General features: G+C 37.1%; 1 protein-coding gene across 1 annotated transcript in view; it reads right to left on the reverse strand.

Annotated features, from left to right (window-relative positions):
• The window catches only part of LOC114336885 (glutamate receptor 1), a 726,710-nt gene that overhangs the window by 671,070 nt on the left and 36,396 nt on the right, over positions 1 to 19,244 (reverse strand). Inside the window, exon 2 of the mRNA XM_050656939.1 lies at positions 16,405 to 16,557. Coding sequence (XP_050512896.1) covers positions 16,405 to 16,557 — 153 coding nt within the window. The remainder of the gene's footprint in view (positions 1 to 16,404; positions 16,558 to 19,244) is intronic.

Genomic DNA, 19,244 nt, shown 5'->3' on the forward strand with positions numbered 1-19,244 from the left:
GAAAAGAGAAAACTAAGGAAACAGTGGCAAACTTCCAGATCTCCTGGAGACAAAACTCAACTGAATAGGGCTACTCGCATGCTTAAAAGAGAACTACACAAATACAAAGATCAAGGCATAAATGAATTTCTTGAAGGTCTCACTGCGACGGATAACACAAATTACTCTATGTGGAGACTCTCAAAAAAACAACATCAGATCAAGCATGATGGACCCATTAGAAAGGAAGATGGTAATTGGTGAAAAATCTGCAAAAACTTACCTGAAGGAGGACTTCGGTTGGCTATGTACATATTCAACGCTATAATAAAATTTTCCGTTTCAATGGAAAATGGCACAAATTATTCTAATACCGAAACCAAATAAAGATCCGCACGAACTACCATCTTTTCGTCCAATCAGTTTGCTTCCCATTATATCTAAGATATTTGAAAGGTTACTCCTTCAAAGAATAAATCCTATAATCGAGAGATAAAAGTTGATACCGAAGTACCAGTTTGGATTCAGGCAACAACATGGAACAATTGAGCAGGTACATAGGGTTGCCAAGGTAGCAAGACGTGCAATTGAAAAGAAAGAATACTGCACTGCAGCCTTTTTGGATGTCTCACAAGAATCTGATAAGTTATGGCATGATGGGCTGCTACCTAAAATAAAAACTCATTTTCCCCATCCTCTCTATACACTTCTGAGATCCTATCTTACCAATCGATACTTCCAGGTTAGACATAATGAAGCAGTATCAAACATAACTCCAATTCTATCATAAGTACCCCAGGGCAGTATATTGGGACCAACTTTATACTTACTCTACACAGCAGATATTCCCACAACAGCAAAGAGCACAATTGCTACATACGCAGATGAAACTTGTTATAATGGCCTCTAGCTCGGTTCCAGTTACAGCGTGCCAAAATTTACAACATCATTTAAATGGTTTAGAGAAATGGTTACAACTGAGGCGAGTTAAAGTAAATGGCAGCAAATCTGCACATAAAACATTCACTTTATACAGGGAAAGTGTACCATCTGTGCATATAAACCATACCATAATACCCACAAGAAATGATGTTAAATACTTAGGAATACATTTTGACAGTCGACTAAATTGGTGAAAGCATATCTGGAAAAACGACTACAACTAGGAATAATATACAGCAAATTTTTTTTTGGTTTATGAACAAAAACTCCAAATTAAGTCTATACAATAAATTATTATTGTATAAGTCTATCCTAAAGCCAGTTTGGACTTACGGTATTCAGATATGGGGTACTGCATCTAATTCCCATTTACTGTAACTTCAGCGTTTTCAATCAAAAGTCTTAAGACATATTACCAACGCACCGTGGTATGTGCCTAATTATGTTATACATCGAGAACTTCAGATCCAAAACATTAAAGACACCGTTGTCTCACTCAGTGGAACCTACAAAAATAGACTACTGAAGCATCCAAATACGCTTGCGCAAGACCTATTTAAGCGACCGAGGAGAGGAAGACTAAAACGCCGTGACCTATTAGACCTTTCTGTAGCTGTAGTTATTGAAACGTTTACTATATAATTGAATGTATAATTGTATGTGTATTTTAACTATTGATGTTTTTTTATATGTTCGTAAAATATGTCTTTGTAAATTGTTATTTAGATCTCAGATATTTTTATCAGAAGTGTATCGCAAAGGATTTTCATCACTGGATGGATTTCCACTATGTTAATATGATAAACCTATTGCTTATTGTTTTTTTTTTTAATTGTAAAAACAGATTGCAGTAAATAAAGGATGTTTAAAAAAATTTCGAAATACATTTTAATGTTGTCCGAAAACAGGAAAAAATGATTATTGGAAAAATAAATATTGTTTTCGCTTAAATTCAATATTAAACCTGCGACCCACCTGGCTTTTAGCAGTTTGAACATTTAATTTCAGCGAAAAGCAATGTTTTGGCCGTTTTTTTTGGCCGAAGTAAAATATATTTTGCATTAAATAAATTACGTACATTCTTCTTTTTTCTCAATTAATTTAATTAAATTTTTTTTTGCGTATTAATAATTATGTTAATGCTTATATTATTGAATAGAGAATTGAATAACCTTTCGAATGATCTATCACACGATACCTATTGTCATTTAAAAAAAAAATCATCGATGGCGTCATCATGCCCAGATGGATGACGTCACTAGTATCATATATATGCCAAAAATTATAATTTAAAAATAAAAATCGACCTTATTGGCGATTTATCTCCAGAGTGGCCCATTCTCGAGAAAATGAATTTATTTCAACTCAAACGTCCTCACTGTACATATAACTTCAGAGGCTTATATCTTAAAACCAATATTTTTTGGAGCTAGGGGCCCATTGACTCTTTTGTTCTACACATCAAGGACTACCAGAGCCCAAAGTTTCAGAGCATTTTACGGTGTACCGTCAAAAGGACGCGGAAAAAAGGACGCGCGACAAAAGGACGCGGACAAAAGGACGCGTACCAAAAATGGACCTGTGGTCAAATACCTCTCTCACTCTAATACCCGAAAGTTAAGTTAGGACCGAAGGGTTAGGTCTTCCTCCTTTCCCTGACCGCTCTATTACATAAGTACATAAATATCCATGCTACATTTACATTTTTGATACGCGTCCTTTTGTCGCGCGTCCTTATTTCATAGGCGTCTTTTTGTCGCGCGTCCTTTTTTCCGCGTCCTTTTGTCGCGCGTCGTTTTTTCCGCGTCCTTTTGACGTAAATTCGCATTTTACAGAGAGCCATTTCCCATAAGGTTTCTGCAGGGTCGTTTCAAATAATCAACCTTAGAGGAACTAATAAGTTTAATAAGCTGCTACATATTAACACCTCAGTAGACAGGGTGTAACAAAAATGCAGGTCATAAATTAAATCACATATTCTGGGACCAAAAATAGTTCCATTAAACCTAACTTACCTTAGTACAAATGTGCACGTAAAAAAGTTACAGCCCTTTGAAGTTACAAAATGAAAATCGATTTTTTCCAATATATCGAAAACTAGTAGAGATTTTTTTATTGAAAATTGACATGTGAGATTTTCATGGTAGGGATATCTCAAAAAAATAATAACAGTGAAATTTGTTCACCCCATAAAAATTTATGGGGGTTTGGTGCCCTAAACCCCTCCAAACTTTTGTGTACGTTCCAATTAAATTATTACTGTGGTACCATTAGTTAAACACAATGTTTTTAAAACTTTTTTGCTTGCTAGTGTTTTATCGATAAACGATTTTTTATTGAGATATTAATATGTTTCAAAATATACTTAAAAAATATAAATTCACAATAAATTTTATTACTAGGTCTCCATAATCTTACTTACCTACCATGTAAAAATTTGTGTTGGATTTTAAAAATGTTCAAAATATCTCGATAAAAACTGATTAATCGAAAAATTACAGAGAGACAAAAAAGTTTCAGAAACATTTTGGTAAACTAATGGTACCACAATATTAATTTAATTAGAACGTTCACAAATATTTGGGAGGGTTTAAGGGAACAAAACCACCATAATTTTTTTATGGGGTGTAAAAATTTCACTCTTATTCTTTTTTAAAGATGTTCTTGCCATAAGAATGCCTCATGTCAATTTTAAATTAAAATCTCTAATAGTCTTCAATATATTGGAAAAAATTGATTTTAATTTTGTAACTTCAAGGGCTATAAATTTTTTTACGTACACATTTTTACTAAGGTAAGTTAGATTTAATCGAACTATTTTTGGTCCCAGAACATGCGATTTAATTTATGACCTGTATTTTTGTTACACCCTGTAGATAAAAATACTACTTGTACGTAAGAATAAAACTTCTACTGCAATAATTTTATTCTTCTGTAATTTCTTAGTTACTGATTAAGAAATTTTTCTAATGAATAATACGGTCTTTCAGATAGATAGGCTTTTGTCATTTCATTTTTGGGAAAAGGCCTTGCAGATTTAAGTTGTAGAAGGAGATAGTTGTATAGTTTTTTTGCAGAATATAATATAGATTTCTTTACTAACTCAGTGGACGGGATAGGTAAATAGATGTCAAAGGTAGAATTTCTGGTGGAATAGTCATTATTAGGTCTTGCTGGAAAGATATGTAGATATTTACGAATTAAGCAAACAGTTTCTAAAATGTATAAGAAGGCAGTGTTAAAATTCCGTGATCTTTGAAATAGCTTCTGCAATGTGTTGTTCTTCGAGACCAAACAGATTTCCTATTGCTCTTTTTTGGAACTTAAAAATAAAATCCGATTAGGAAGCTATATCAGAACCCCAAAAAAGAAGACCATATCGAAGATGCGACCCGAACAAAGAATAATATGTTATTTTGGAAGAGGCTAAATTGATTTCCTTTGAAACAGATCTTATAGCATAGCAAATTAAGAATAGTTTCTTACTTAACACATCGATATAAAGGTACCATTTACGGTTGTTATCTAAAAAAATAAAATATAATTTTTAGAGGTTGAACGGTTGAAAAGCTCCCTTATATGATAATGCTATTGTCTTTTCTACGTTGAAAGAAAGTAAATTAGAATCTGACCAGGTTCTTGACTGTGAATGGATCAGAAGTTATGTAGCATGAAGAGTTGCAATATTTGAGTTGCTCCAAGTAATACTGGTATCATCAGCAAAAAAAATTCTATCAATTTTTAAACTCGTGACAACAATAATGAAGATGCGGAAAAGTAGAGTCCCAATACAAGACCCAATACTAAACCTTGTTGTACCTCACATACAATGTCATTTAGACTAGAGTCTGTATCATTTGCTCTAACCAGTTATTTCCTATTATCCAAGTAGAATTCGAAGAAATACCTTGAATTTCGTAAAAATTTAGGTCTTTTTAGCTGATTTTGTAAGTTTGCAAATCCATACGTGTAGCAAATTTATCAGCAGAATACTGCAGGTTTGGCTGCAAATACTAAGGAAAGTAGCTAAAAAGAAGAACATAACTACAATACATATGCAACAAAACTTAACAAAGTATCAAATTTCAATTTTGATGAAACAAATATTTGTTATGATAATACTATTAAATAGATCACTCTTAAATTTAAAAATTTGATATTGGAATTTAATTTTAATTCTATACGATACAGATTTCATGAACAAACTAACACAAAAATAATAGATAAAAACAGTCAGAATTTGATAGCCATGGAGGCAGTAACATCACTTTAAACAACGTTTTTAAACCACAGATACCTAGAATCCTTAAAGATCAAGACCAAATTGCCATTTGAGATTTGAAGGACAGTAGGTGCACATAACCTAAAAAAGAGCAGGTTACGAGAATTTTTCCATAATTATCAACACCTAATTTTCTTATAATTTTTAATTTTCTAAGGACAATTTCCGGAGTGGAAGTCGAAACGTCAAACAGTACTATTTAGGAATTGTTATCTTCATTATACCAATAATTGAGGCTTAATTCCATATAAACATAACACTATATTATATTTTTAACATGCCACAAGAAAACAGTTTCAGTACCATGCTAATTTAAGCATAAATGCATCTACACCGATGGCTCCAAAATGGAAGAAGGCTCAGGATGCGGAATATAAACCAGATCACTGAATCTTAATATAAAATGTGGTATAGCAAAAATGCCAGCGTAGTTCACACTGAACTGGCTGGTATCTCCATAGCCGCAAAAGAGATAACCTGGAAAGGTATAGCCTGTAAAACCATAATAATCTGCACAGACAGCAGATAAGCACTACTAACCCTAAACACACCACATATCATATCAGGGCTAGTAATGGAGTGTCATTAGTCACTAGCCCAAGCTTCGGATGGCAACAACATCATCCTGAGGTGGGTTAAAGGACACAACGGAAATAAAGGCAACCGCATTGCTGACCAGCTAAGCTAGGAATGCAGCAGGCCTAAGACTCTTAGGACCTGCTGATTTTTTGGCTGGTCAACTGCACCAATCGCGGAAATTGCCAAATGTCACTTCCACACGCAAACCGTGAAATGATGGGAAGGAGGGCCTGGATGTAGACATGCCAAGGTAACACTAAGGAACCTTGGGAAGTCAGCATCAGAGAAGTACTGGGTCAGTTGTGGCCTAAGTGCTGTGGGACTTGACTCACTCTCTCTATTCTACAGATACAGACTCTGCAGATAACCTTAAACGGAACCCCACTATAACTAGTACTACCACAATGGGGATCAGACAAAGATATGTTGCTGAGTCCTTACCGATACTAATTCCGTTTAAAAATTTATTATGGCGGTATATTATATAATATGTCAGCTACTAACTCACAACTAAATTGCTTCAACTTCATTCAGAACACTGCTCTTCGAATATGTCTTGGTGTGTTTATATCTAGTCCCACCGAAATGATTCAAATCGAAGCTAATGAACCACCTACCAATATTCGCCGTCAACTGATTCACTTGTCCTACTTTATCAAAATATCAGCTAATCTACGTAATACAGACAATGGTTAATCAACCCTATCGAAACAATAACAGTACACAAAGCCACAGCACTAAAACCAGCTTCATTAGTTGTTAAAGCACTAAGAGGTAATATACATAGATTTACAAAGTACTACTCTAATTTCACACTTTAAAGCTCCACCCAGGACAATAACATTGTCCACAATAAATAGCACAAGTAATCTTTCAATATATTATAACAAAAAGGAATCTCCTAGTTTTGTCATGCAGTCATCCTTCCTGGAACTAATTTACACCAAACAGTATGACTAAATCATGTACACGGACGCTTCTAAAGTTGAAAACCAGATTGGTTATTCTGTCACTACCACCAACGAAATTATAGCTACCTACCGTCTTCCATATTACTGTAGAATCGACACAGCCGAATTATAAGCTTTCAGGATAGCACTGAGGTCCAACTAACTAAAACAAAAATCTTGCAATCTGCACTGACTCATTATCCTTCATCCTTTCTATCAAGAATATTTACTATCAAAATCCATTAATTCAAAGTATCCACCACGCATCCCACCAATAAAAAGGTAAAAACGTATTGGTGAACATTATTTTGGACTTCATCGGACTCCATTCTGATATTTTAAGAGAAAGTTTTTAACTTGGGGGAACCTGTAACCCATAGAGAGCGCGTGCCCAGATAGCAAATAGGGGAATGGCTGACCAGGATTACCGATGAGTAGGAGGAAAATAAAATATGTCCCGTGTACAAACAGGTAATTCACTAAATGATTGTCGGAATAAGTTATCCCACACTTACTGACCAAAGGATTTGAGCGGACGAGTTAGAAAGTGGCAGGGCACCCTTTTGTTCTGAGGTTGAGAAATCAGCCCCGAAGGCGGAGAAACCAAAATAATTATCAAAGTCATAAGGATGCAGAAGGCAAGGGAAAACCACTAGATTAAAGACTCCGATGGATATCTCTAGTACAATCATCATGGTGGTAGAAACCAACAACGGCGATACTGATCATGGCCCTCTGAAGCCCAAGATCCGGCAAGGGAAAAAAGACAAGGTCTCTAAGAGATATTAAGGTGGCATATGTCGTTAATCAGCGAATTCCTTGTCACAATAGCGAAGGCGAGAGAATGAGACTCTCCAATACTAAAATTGAAACCTTAAACGTTCAGACCAGTTTTCAGCCTGGTAAGACGTACAATATACGTACAATAGACGTACAATAGAGATGAACAGGTTGAATATTGATGTATTGTGTATCAGTAAAGCCAAGTGGCCTAAATAAGGTTGCTTCTCAACAGATGAAACCACAATATAATATTATTCCGATCGCGAGGACAACAAGCATATACACGGCGTTGCAATAATTGTTAAAAAAATATCTAATAGAGCAGTGAAAGGCTTTTTCCCCATCTCAGAAAAAGTAATGATACTACCGTTAGAGACATCTCACGCCACGTTGAATTTGATACAATTATATGCTCCTACGTCAAATGCCAATGAAGAAGAACTATAATTATTATTATACCAGCATACTAAAGAAGCACTCAAAAAATCAAAAACTAGAGAAATCACGATAGTCCTAGGTGATTTCAATGCCAAGATTGGAAAGGGGAAAAGCGGAAAATGTGTAGCAAACTATAATCTGGGAAATCGGAATGAGAGAGAAGACCGGCTATTACAATTTAACCAAGAGCAGAACTTCATTACTACAAATAATTTTTTCAAGCTGCCAAACAGACGACTACATAATATACATGGCGATCGCCAGCAGATTCATCGGTGAAAGTAGGTAGAAACGACATAGACTACATTATGATAAGTATAAGATAACGTAATGCGTGTTGTCGCCAATTCTTTTTAATGCCTAGTCGGAAAAGATCTTGAAAAAAGCTTTTGAGGGAGAAACAGCCGAAATAAAGTTAAATGAAGTTCCTATTAACAACATTAGATAATATTAGATAATATCAGTGTCATCTTAGCCGAAAATATTGGGGATCTTCAGAGGCTGGTGACCAGAATGGCGGAGTTTGTACAAGAATATGGTCTAACAATGAACGTCAAGAAGACAAAATTTATATGAGAATATTGAAAACTCAAAGAAATTACGAGAATGTCTTCATAAACGGAACCAATGCCGAACGAGAGGACCAATATGCATATCTTGGAACAACGATCAACTCCACAGGTGATGAGTTCTAGGAAATCAAAAGCAGAATAGAAAAGGCTCAAGCAAATTTTAACAAAATGAGAAAGGCACAAGGGATTTGAAGTTGTAGTTAAGCGTTAAGTTGGCTAGGAGCTACGTTTTCTCGAGTTTGTTTTATGGAATGGAAACTTGAACCTTGAATGCGGTGTCAACGAAAAAACTAGAATCGTACGAGCTGTGGGTATACAGAATAATTTTGAAAATATCGTGGACAGAACACGTCACAAACAAAGAGGTTCTAAGAAAGATCAATAAAGAAACGGAAAATTAAATACCATCAAAATAAGAAAATCAGAATAACTCTGACATATTACACGTGGAGAGAGATACAACTTGCTTCAACAGATTATGCAAGGATAGATACATGGAAAAAGAAGCATAGGGAGACGCAGAATATCGTGGCTGGGCAACCTTAGAGAATGGTATGGACGTACATGAAATGAGCTTTTCTGAGCAGCATTCTCTAAAGTAAGTCCTAATAGCTATGATGATTGCCGACCTCCGTAGCGGAGATGGCACTTGCAGAAAAAGATTCAACTGGTTGTAAATTTATAACATACAGTAAAGCAAAGCCTGGCAAAACCTCTGGTATGGAACAAGCTCAAAACTTCATGATATTCAACACCGAATTCCTATCTTAAAAATACCAGCAATTTGTAGAAAGGACAAAGTTCTCATAAGAGAACTTGGATATTGGAGAACTCCATTACTGGATATTGCCGTCTTATGCATAATTGCCCTCATAAGTCAAAGCAATCCTCCTTTGTGACATATCTGCAATACCCGTGTCACCGTCAAACACTACTAGTTGAGTGACAGATCTCTCTCTGGGACTGTAATTATACCATGATGACGGTGGGAGGGCCAAGTAACCGGTCGTGGTCCCTAAAATTATGAGAGGAGCACGACCGATGAAACCAAGAACAGTCCCAGCGTCCAGCGACTGTGCACCGGGTGGTCGCCGGACACCGCCGCTGGATGCTAAAAGGCGTCGCAACTGAGGCGAGCAGTTGCGACGCCTTCGCCTTCAGCAGTTGTATTTCACCCTCCAACGTCCCTGCGACTACTCTAATCCCTAAAGTTAATCTCGCCCACTCCAGCGTTGTGGCTGAGGGTCGTTGAGGGAGCCCCACACACCATGCGGGGCTCTGCCGTCGAACTCCGATCACAAATCTCTATTCGAAATCTTTCTCGACATACCCATAACGAGTAGCCGCCATGTCTTACTCCATCAAAGTACCTTTCCCACCACACATCCACTCCAAATCCCGCGTAACAGGGGAGGCAGCAGTTACGCGGAAATTCCAGGAAGCCTGTGAATACAGGCTGCTACTGCGTCCGGAGACAACCGTGATAAAAAGCCTAGAGGAGTAAACCTCAATAAAATAATCCCCACTATCACGGTGGAAGGCATCGCGCCAAAGATATGAGAGATGCGAGGGTTAGAGCATCACAAACGATCCCTTCGGGATACCTGGCGACCTCCCCAAGCAACCTAGCCCTAACGTGGTAAGGGCGCACCGCCGAAGCAACCTAGCCCTAACGTGGTAAGGGCGCACTGCCACGTCGGACGCGTAGCACGTCCCGACTCGTGGGAATTCATATGAATAAAACCAACTCAAAAAAACCTAAAGGGAAAAATAACGACAACCAAAGGCAAAATGACAATGACGACGCACTAATTAGTAAAATTGAGAATAGGGAAGAACAGTCGCAAGAGGACACAATAGATGAAGATGAGCAGAGAAAGTTTGAAAGGAAATGCTACAATGGCACGACAAACAGCCTAAACTAAACAGATCGGGTGGCATAAAGCACTCGAAACTTGTAGGGGAACAAATTAATACAAGAGAAGAAGAAGAGGAAGACCCCTCGGTGAAAATCCTGGAAGCGAAAGCCTTCACAAAAAGTCACGAAGAAAAAACGGAGGAAGAAATGGGAGAAACTTGGGAAGATATAGAGGAGAGTGTCTTAACAGCCTTCTTGTTCGACGAAGAGGACAGAAGAGCAGTACAATGCAGCAAATGAAAAAAAGAAAAGGGAACAGCCTGGAGATAAATGAAAAATTCAAAAAAGAGAAACTTGAAGAAAGCAAAAAATATCCAGAAGAAACCGACAGGGAAAAGGTCCAACGGAAAATGAAACAAATACTTGATATACTTAATACAGAAGGCCCAATAGAGGACGAAAGAATAAGAATGAAAAAACTCGTAGGGGAAAATCAACTTTATACAAAACAGAAAAATTAGCCCAAATCAAACAACACAAGGGGACGAGAAAAATATAAGATGCGAACAATGTAAATTTAAGATCGAGCAAGAGAGACAAAGAAAAGAAACAGAAAAAATAATAGGAATTGTAAACAAGGGGGGAGACATAGGCACCTTTACTCAAGTCCACGAGAAGGAATGGGGGACAAGGTGTTTGAAAAAACGAAGTGGGAACATGGGGGACTGCAAGAGACAATTGAAAAAAAAGGAATGCATAATAACAACTAAAAACGAAATAAAAGACAGGGTTAGAGGGCGTCATAAGAAGGCTCAGAGAAGAAGTAGCAGAAAATATTGAGGAATGCAAAGTGGGCGACATAGAGTACATAGAAAATGTAAAGAAAAGCTCTAAGGCAAACCAAAGGAGGCAGTGGTACACATATGTAACCAAAGTGGGTAAACAGGGAATGTATGAAATGGCCGTAAAGGCCATAAATATAATAAAAAAAAGGGGGACGCCCCCGGAAACCATCAGAGTCATCGTTAACAACGAGATAAATAAGGAAGATGTGCGAAAAGCTCTCGAATTTGTGGGGAGAAAAGAAAATATAGTATGGGAAATAGTTATTAGAGGGAAGAAGATGGATAAAGGGGAGAGGCATGAGCAGGAAGAAGCCATCCTAATCAAAACGGGGGGGGATCATACACTGATCTATTAAAACAGATGAATCAGAAAATTTATATAGGGAAGATTGGCTTAAAATTAAATAGGCTAAAAAACAGAAGGGGGAGACATCCACGTAAAACTAAAGGGGAAGGGAGCAGCCGAGTAACTGAAGAAGGAGATGGACAGTAAAATAACGGGAATGAGCATGGCTGTTCGGAAGAAAGAAAATTATTTTTCCATCACGGCAATAGACCCAGGGTTTACAGAAGAACAACTAATAAGTACGATAACATATTATACCGGTATCCCTGAGAACGAAATAGATGTCAAAACGCTACGTATAAATAGGCATGGGGAACAGGTGGCGACCATAGCCGTACGCCCCTCAAAAGCAGAAGAGCTATGGAGGTATAGAACAATAGTAATGGGTTGGGTTGTATGCCCCATAATGGAACGCCATACGCCGATAAGGTGTTATAAGTGCCTCCATTATGGTCACAACACCTATGAGTGCAAAGGGGAGAGCAGGGTAGCATTCTGCTACAACTGCTTTAAAAACGGGCATACAGCGGTGAAGTGTAGCAGCACTGCGTACTGCTTTACTTGTAAGGAAGAGGGTCATAGAATGGACCGCATTACATGCCCAGCCTATAGGACGTGGGTGTACGGCAGGGGAGGGGAAAGGGAACCCATAAAGAATTAAAAGAAAAAAAAGCGAAATGGTGAGAGGTGGTTTCCTGAAGAACGGAGGTGGGCCCCTTTATAGCCCACTAGTGAAACAGGAAACCGCCTTTCATAGGGTAAATTTATCGATTTTAATCATACATATGTATATTTATTTATTATATTTATTTGAAAATTTTATCTATTCCTACATATTTTATTTTTATAAATTTTATTTATATAAAATTTAATTTCACATATAATTTTAAAAATCTTAGTGTGTTGTGTATTGTCCAGTATACCATTTTAATCTTTTATTTATTTATTTACCTATTTATTCATTTTATGTTTACACCTTTATTTTATTTATATTTATTATGTTCAATATACACAAACGGATATGGATCAACTCTCTAGGGAACTGAACCAAAACTGAACCTCAAGGATCAACCTGGTATAAGGATAATGCAGGTGAACGTGGGGCGAGCAAAACGCGCACACGATCTGGTCCACGCGAAAGCCTGCACGCTAAAAATTAAAAATAGACTTACTCATCGTCCCCGAACCTAACAAAAAAATAACGTCGGACGGTGGCTGGGTGCAAGATACAAACAAAAACGTGGCGGTGCTCTTCAGAAATAAAGATCTTGGCGTGCGTGGCATAGTCAGGGGCGGAAATTATATCCTCATTAAGATGAAGGATTTTTGTCTCCTGGTATGCTACGTATCTCCAAACATACCCATCAGAGACTACAACCAAAAAGTAGATGGAATAATGAGCATCGCTACAAGAGAGAAGCAAATAATGATTGTCGGGGACATCAACGCAAAATCTAGGTCATGGGGCTCTCCCATGAATGATGAGAAGGGAGAGTTCTGGAATATATGAAGAGCCCAGGCTGACCTCGATGTACTCAATACCAACAAACCCACATTCATAAGAGGGGCCAGTAAATCGCGTATTGATGTAACCATTGCAACCGAAAGGCTATCCAGACGCATAAAAATTTGGGATGTCCTCGACGAACAGTTATTCACCTACCACTGTTACATAACGTACGAGGTGATGGTTAAAGGGAGGGTTCTAAGAAAACCGATAGGTCGGTGAGAGAAAATATTAAACAAAAACAGGTACCTATCGGAGATTAAAAAAATCGACGAAGACGCAATAACAGATCTCGGCCAACTCAGGATGACACTCATTAACGCCGTTGAGTTGCCCCCAGAGAAGACAAAAAAGAATGAATGAACCCCCTATTGGTGGACGGATGAGATAAGAGAACTACGTGAAGTGTGCCTCCGAGCTCGAAGGAATTACACAAGAAGCCAGGGCAACCCCGAGGTCAAAAAGATATATAAAACAGCGAAGAGGAAACTAAATAACAAAATAAAGAAAGAAAAAAAGGAAAGGTAGCAAAATCTGATAGACGCGCTAGAAAATGATATATGGGGAGACGCATACAAAATAACGACGAAGTCTCTCAAAATGATCGCCCCATACAGACTAGACGAAGACCAGCGGCGTGAATCTGCGGAACTTCTCTTTCCTGCCAAGGAGGAGCAAGCTTTCCTGAAGACTTTCCCCACGGTAGTGGAGGAGTTTACGGAGGAAGAAATAAAAGCCGCTGGTCAGGAAATTAAATCGGGAAAAGCTCCCGGCCCCGATGGTCTGCCACCTGAGGCACTGAAAATAATAGAAACAGAGAAAACAGGTTTGTTCAGAAGAGTATTTAACAATCTACTGTGGAACCAAGAGTTTCCCAGGGAATTAAAGGAAGCAAACCTTGTATTGCTACTCAAGCCTGAGAAATCCCCCGACTCGGCATCCTCTTACAGGCCGATATGCCTTCTAGAGTGTCTTGACAAGTTTTACGAAATTCTTGTGAAGAAGAGGCTGGAAGAGGTATTGGCAAGTGAGAGAGCTCTATCCAGTCAACAATTCGGATTTCGAAAAGGTCGATCAGCAGTAGATGCAGCGATCTGGATTAGAGAAGCGGCACAAACAAGTAGAAAGAGGTGGGTGGTACTTGTTCTATTGGACATTAAAAATGCCTTCAACTCGGCGAACTGGGGCCTCATCATCGACAGGATTGTCGAGCTGGGGGTCCCGGATTACAAGTCCAATATAATAAAGAACTACCTATCGGAAAGAAGCGTATACATACCGAAGAAAAATAAGATGAATATGACTGCAGGAGTACCCCAAGGGTCAGTCCTGGGACCCACACTATGGAACATATTATACAATGGGGTACTAGAAGTAAATAGAACACAATGAGTAAGGGCAATAGCATACGCAGACGACCTAGCCCTACTAATCGAGGACGACACGAATCGGGGCATCATAGATAAAGTAAACACAGCAATAGAAAAAACCGCGAAATGGATAGAGAACAACGATTTAAAATTGGCAGTATAAAAGACTGAAAACCCCAGAAAACAGTTAAGTATTTGGGAATAATCTTCGACGACAGAAGGTCATTCGACCCACATATACAGGAAGCATGTCGGAAAGCGGAGGCAAGGACCTTAGTCCTACAAAAATTAATGCCGAATATAGGAGGCCCTGGATCACACAAACGGGCAGTAATGCTACAATCCATTATATCAATAATATTATACGGGGCCCCAGTGTGGCATCAGGTCGTAAATAAAGCCAAATACAGAGACATGCTTCTCAGAGCGCAAAGAAAACCCCTGATCAGTGTTTAGCGCGTACAGAACCGTATCAACCGTTGCCCTACAGGTAGTGGCCGGAGCTGTGCCGGTGCACATTCTGACAGAGGAGAGGGTACGAATGCATCGAAGGGGTAACGGAGCTATAAATTCAGGACCAGAAGAAAGAAGAAGAAGCCTGGAAAGTTGGCAGGATCAGTGGTCAAGAGAAACAGGCAAAGCCGCCTGGACGAGGACCCTTATCCCTGATGTAGTGAGGTGGTATGAATGCAGACACAGGCGCGTTAACTATTATTTCACACAATTTTTGACGGGGCATGGATTCTTTCGGTCATATACATATCGTATAAGAAAGATGAGGACGATCTGTGTACCGAGTGTGGAGTAGTGGATGACGAGCACAACGTGATATTCGTATGCCCTGTATATCATACAGGGCGAACCCCGCTGCAGCTGAGGATGGGATCCCATCTGGGTGAGCCCCAAGAATTAATGCATAAAGCCATTATGAATGAAAAAATATTTGACTTGATCATTGGATGTGTCACTGAAACAATGAAGCATAAGGAAGAAAGAGAGAGGAGACTCCAACGAAGATAATCTGTTTGTATTTCTTTTGAACATATGTCGTTTTGCGCCGACCGGGGTGGGTAGCCAATAGACAACTCCCACTTCTGCCGGGGCAGTCATTTAAAATAAAAGAATTTTTAATCCTAGTGTTAGTTAATGTTAGATGTTTTGTTTTTCATGTGCTTATATCTTGTTGTGTTGTGAGTGTATAGATGAATGGGCCACTCCTACAGGGGGTGGGGAATGAAAGTTTAGTTGTTCTCACTAACTGATTAATAATTCTTAGCCAGTTTACGGTGGATGGGATGATAGCGTGGTTGCGCCCCTCACCCATTATCATGAAGATAGGTTGGTTGCCTTACGGACCCTGGCTGGCTGCATGCGTGGATGGGGTGGCGAAACCGGGTTGTCATGACAATCACAGAGCGCACGCAGAGAGTGCCAGACGGGGATGACTAGCAAAGCTGGCGTGTCAGGGCTATGCCCGCTAAGGTCGGTTCCTGGCCCGCCGGTTGGAGAAAGAGGAGGTGAGTTTAGTTGGTAGGCGGCTTGCTACGGTTAGGCGTAGAGAGTTGAATCCAACACACCTGGGACACCTTCCCAGAAGTCTTTAGAAGATTCTCACCTCGCCCCCCCAAAAAAAAAGTTGACTGCCAGATGTATACCAACAACACCTATTAAACCAATATCAGTAGACTACACAAACTGGATGCAGAGCTAACAGCCAGTCTTAGTCACGGTCGTAACTTTAGTAATATGATAATATTTCTCAAAGAATAATTAAAATTTAAGCATTTTGCTTAAATTGTAATTATTCTTTTTAAATATACTGTATCTTTACTTTTGTAACTGTCTCAATGGCCTTTGTTGTTGGGACGCGCTAATTTAAATAAAAAAAAACCTTTTCAATTTTATATAGTATTTATAAATCACTTTAAATTATAATGCGTTTGTTATACTTACTTAATCTAGACAATTTAAATGCATCCGCAGTATTAATAACGTCAACATATGCTTGAAATTCAAATTTTCTACTGGAAATATTTTGATTGTGCTGCAACATCGCAAATTTAAATGCTGTTTGGACGTCATCTGTGCCCTGTTCGAAAATTGCTCCTAAAATTAATAAATATAATGTTAATTAATTTCGAGTAAATTAGCAAGTCATACTTGATAAATGAAGTAAAAGTCAGACTTACTCTCAATCTTTATTATAACTTCCGACTACCGGTTTCCGACCGTTCGTCGGAAGTTATAATAAAGATTGAGAGTAAGTCTGACTTTTACTTCATTTAAAATGAACTCTCACATGCAACCCATTCAAGACATACTTGATAGTTTATTCAATCAATGACAAATTAATTAAAATACATCTTGTGAACAAAATAATGGTATTTTGTACATAGCTTTCAATATTGACCAATCTTTGAAATTAGAATTAGAATAAAATTAAGAGTAAAAATAATTTCTGAATCAATGGTCATTGTACAGAAAGGGTACAAACCCTTAAATAAGAGTATATGTATAATACTTTATTATATAACACAGTGCTCTTCAGATAAAACTATCCACCTTAAATAACTTTTGAACCACTGATTTTTAGAAAAAAAGGAAAAACACGTCGAATACTACTTGAAGGGGGAGACATTATGCCATATTTAACCTTGCCTGGAAATGCGCCCTCTCACCCCCGTATCATCCCTTATTTTTTTAATTACTTCCACCTTTTTTATTTGATTTTTGGATTCGCCTCTTTGTACTGATTTCAAAAATCTATAACACATGATGCTTAAAGTGATTAGTTTATCAGAAAAAAAAATACAATAGCAAGAAAATTGGACTGAAAAAATTATTTTTTTAACAATTTTATTACTAGAGACTGGAAAATATGCACTAAAAAATGTCTAAAATATGCATGCAATATGCATTTTAAAACAAGCTGAATATGCACAATTAACATGCAAATATGCATTTATATATGCACTTATTTTTATATGAATAATTTTATGGTTTACGTTAAATACATAAATAAATAAAAAATAATAAAAATAAATAAATAGGTTTGAATTTAAACCAAATTGTATTATTATTTCTTAATATATTTTTTTAACTTCAGGTTTTGTGACAAATAAAACGGCAAAATATTTTATTTTGACCACAAGATAAATAAGAGTACAATAAAATAAATGTACATATTTTTATTGTTACAATATTGATTCATATTTTCTAAACTAATATTATAAAAAGAGTACAATAAAACAAATTTACATATTTTTATTGTTACAATAAATAATCATATATTGATTCATATTTTCTAAACTAATATTATGTCTTCTATCTGTTAATATTTGTTTATAGGCAGAAAAAGATCTCTCAACGTCACAAGATGTAATTGGGGCATATTTAAACTTTGCTATTAGAGACGGATCCATATTAATATTTTCATCGAAGTTTCCAAAATTGATTATATTATTTACTGAACGCAATAAAGTGAAACCCTCATTTTTGTTTAAAACGTCATCAAGTTTATCTTTAATTTTTACTCCAATTTCCCCATTCAGATTTGTTATTTTCTGTTTAACCGAATCAACAATAGACATACTATTGTGAAGACATAAATTTTGAGCCTCTAATTTTGTAATTGAACTTTCAATGATATCGAAATTCGATTTTATATACAACAATTGATTTTTAATAGACTTTTCTTTAAAAATATTTTGACAGTTATCAATAGCGGTACAAGTCGGATCAAAACTTGAAATAACGCTTTTGATGTCGTCGTAGTGTTCAGATAAAAATATAGCACTTTTAAGCCAAGTTCCCCATCTGGTTAATACTGGTTCTGGTGGTAAAGGAATATCGGGAAGCATCTCCCTATATACCTGTACACGTAGTGGTGCTTTCAGAAATACTTTTTTTACATTATTTATTAAGGTGTTTACATTGGGAAATTCAATTCTAACTTTCTCTGCAACTCTGTTTAGGCCGTGCGCCAAACATGTACAGTGAATTAAATTAGGGAAAAAGATTTTAAGATTGGATGCAGCTTTCATCATATATGAGGCGGCATCACTAAGCATTAATAATATTTTTTCAAATGGTACTTGATCAGGTAAAAAAAAATTTGTTAGGGATTCGTTAACAAATCTAGCTATTGTAGCATAGTTTGTTTTTTCCAAACATTTTACACTAATTAAGTATGAGTTTTTAAAATCGCCAGAGTCGTTAAGAACTCCAACAATTAGATTCGCAATTTGTCGACCCTTTGTATCCGTTGTTTCGTCGACGGAAATCCAAAGATATTCGGCTTTTAACTGATTTTTAATACTCGTCATCACATCTTTGTAACATGCACTGACATATTTTTTCCGAAGAGTTGAAGAACTTGGTATTTGAGCTGGTTTATCTTTAATCTTGCAATAAGTTTTTAAAAAGTTTTGACACGATTTATGTTCTAACTTGTGCAGAGGGATATTGCAGTTCAAAAAAAAAATGGCATAAATCCTTTGCAAAGGTTTCTTGCCCAACTGACGTATTCTGAATCTGCAAACTGTTCTGTAGAATCTGCTGGCGAGGTTTATTATCATTTTTTGATAGCTTAGTTTGGTGAAGTGAAGTTTTTATGTGTTGAACTACTTGGAATTTCTTTTGACATGGAATCTGGAATATAATGATAATGATGTTTTAGATGTTTTCGTAAATAGATACCTACATTAAAATGATCAAACTTTTTAAACCTCCCCCAATTTTTTTTTATTTCTCAAAGTGAAATTGAAATCGTCAAACAATAAAGTACAGTCAGT

This window comes from Diabrotica virgifera, chromosome 7, assembly GCF_917563875.1.
Source record: "Diabrotica virgifera virgifera chromosome 7, PGI_DIABVI_V3a".
In the NCBI taxonomy this organism is placed as follows: Eukaryota; Metazoa; Arthropoda; class Insecta; order Coleoptera; family Chrysomelidae; genus Diabrotica; species Diabrotica virgifera.